The following is a 1,895-nucleotide window of genomic DNA, read 5'->3' on the forward strand; positions in this document are numbered from 1 at the left end:
TATATATATATATATATATATGTTGACTCCAACTTTTTCAATTATCTATTCACACATGACAAATGTCCAAACGCAAACCTGGAAGTGCGTATAATGCTACCACTGGATAGGAACAGGGTGAAATTTCTGACTACTAATAAATGCACACTTTTGATACACTTGCATCATATAAACTCATAGACTAATATTTCAGAATCTGTTTAACTTATTGTATTGTAATTTGATTAAATTGATTTACAGTAAAACACTGTCTTGTTTGATTATGAATTGTTTCATTTCCTATTTAAACTATGTGTCATGTTTGTTATTGTTTTTTGTATTTCTTTTCCATTCTATTTTGTTTTAGTATAACACGTCACCAATGACTACAATAGGAATACTGGGGACTGGAGATTATGGACGTGCTCTTGCCAAAAGAATGCTACGTTGTGGATTAAAAGTGGTTTTTGGAAGTCGGGATCCGGCAAATAGGAATCTGGAAGCCATTGATGAAGAACTTGGAGAAGCAAAATTATCGACTGTTAACGATGTCCTGTCAAATGAAAATATTGAAATTATCATTCTTGCTGTTCACCATTGGAACATTGAATCTTGTTTAGAGAATTTCAACGCTGAATCATCCCAAAAAATTTTCATCGACATATCGAACAATGAAGAAATTGTTAAAGATGAATCCATTGCGGAATCACTTGTCGCTAAGTTCCCAGGTATGCGTGTTGTAAAAGCTTTCAACACTTTATCTGCTTACGCTGTGGAAAATGATAATTTTGGTGGCAGTCGTCGAGTCCTCATTGCAGCAGATGACATTCAGGCAAGAGAAAAGGTGTCACGGCTTTGCAGTGAGATCGGATTCGAATCCGTGACATATGGGTCTCTGAAAGCTGCAAGGGAATTGGAAGCTTATCCGACAAGATTAATGCAAGGCTGGGGGAAAGCAACAGTCTTTATGCTTGTTGTTTTCTTTGCATGGAATATATTTGTTGGTGTAAAATATGCTTATTACTACAGTACATACAACAAAAGCTTCCCATGGGAGACTATCCCTCTGCGCTTCATGAACAAATCAATTTGCATGACAGCTATTACTTTGCTGGCATTCTCTTACCTACCAGGTTGCTTAGCTGCATTTTTACAGATTTACAACGGCAGTAAATACATAAGATTTCCCAATTTTTTAGATCTTTGGCTCAAGTCTCGCAAAATGCTAGGCTTGTATGCTTTGCTTTTCAGTTTGTGGCACGTCATTATATCAACAATATGTATGTCTCCTGGATACTGGGGAGGCTGGTTCCAATCCACTCGTATCACTTTACCAGAGAACACAACAGGTTTCACATTTTACGTCTCCTCTCGAATGAACTTCCGAGGAGAAGCCAACATCAGTGCAGGCATTCTTGCTATTTTGTGTATGATTATTGTCGGGCTGTCTTCACTGCCTTCTGTTGGCAACATTTTGAACTGGAAAGAATGGCGGTTTGTACAGAGTCATCTGGGTTACATCACTCTTCTGTTAGCCACTGCCCATGTGCTCATCTTCAGTTTTCCTTACTGGATCAGGAGACCATCTGGTCTGTGGAAAAGCTCAACATTTTTGAGTTGTCTGACCCCCATGATTACTCTTTTTCTCAAATTGCTCCTGTTGTTGCCATGTATTGGAAACTATGTTTATAGAATACGATCTGGCTGGGAAAGGAAGAAACCTTCAAAGTCCCTTTTAACAACCATACACTTGTAAAAGCAGAAATAACATTTTATGAAATATCAGTGAAGTGTCAAAGATGGGAGAGAATGGCATAAAATATTTTAATGCCATTATATATATCTGTATGTGTCTGTATACACGTGTGTGTGTGTGTGTGTGTGTGTGTGTGTGTGTGTGTATACATACATATATA

The 1,895-nt window shown here is 37.6% G+C and overlaps 1 protein-coding gene across 2 annotated transcripts in view; it reads left to right on the forward strand.

The window, feature by feature from the left end:
* The window catches only part of LOC106882081 (metalloreductase STEAP4), a 4,285-nt gene extending 2,396 nt beyond the window's left edge, over positions 1 to 1,889 (forward strand). For both annotated transcript variants that reach the window (XM_052972642.1, XM_014932642.2), the window contains one exon: positions 347 to 1,889. In XM_052972642.1, the coding sequence (XP_052828602.1) occupies positions 347 to 1,735 (1,389 nt within the window). In that variant the 3' untranslated portion in view covers positions 1,736 to 1,889. The remainder of the gene's footprint in view (positions 1 to 346) is intronic.
* Positions 1,890 to 1,895: the final 6 nt, after the last annotated feature.

Source organism: Octopus bimaculoides, chromosome 14 (assembly GCF_001194135.2).
Source record: "Octopus bimaculoides isolate UCB-OBI-ISO-001 chromosome 14, ASM119413v2, whole genome shotgun sequence".
NCBI classification, from domain to species: Eukaryota; Metazoa; Mollusca; class Cephalopoda; order Octopoda; family Octopodidae; genus Octopus; species Octopus bimaculoides.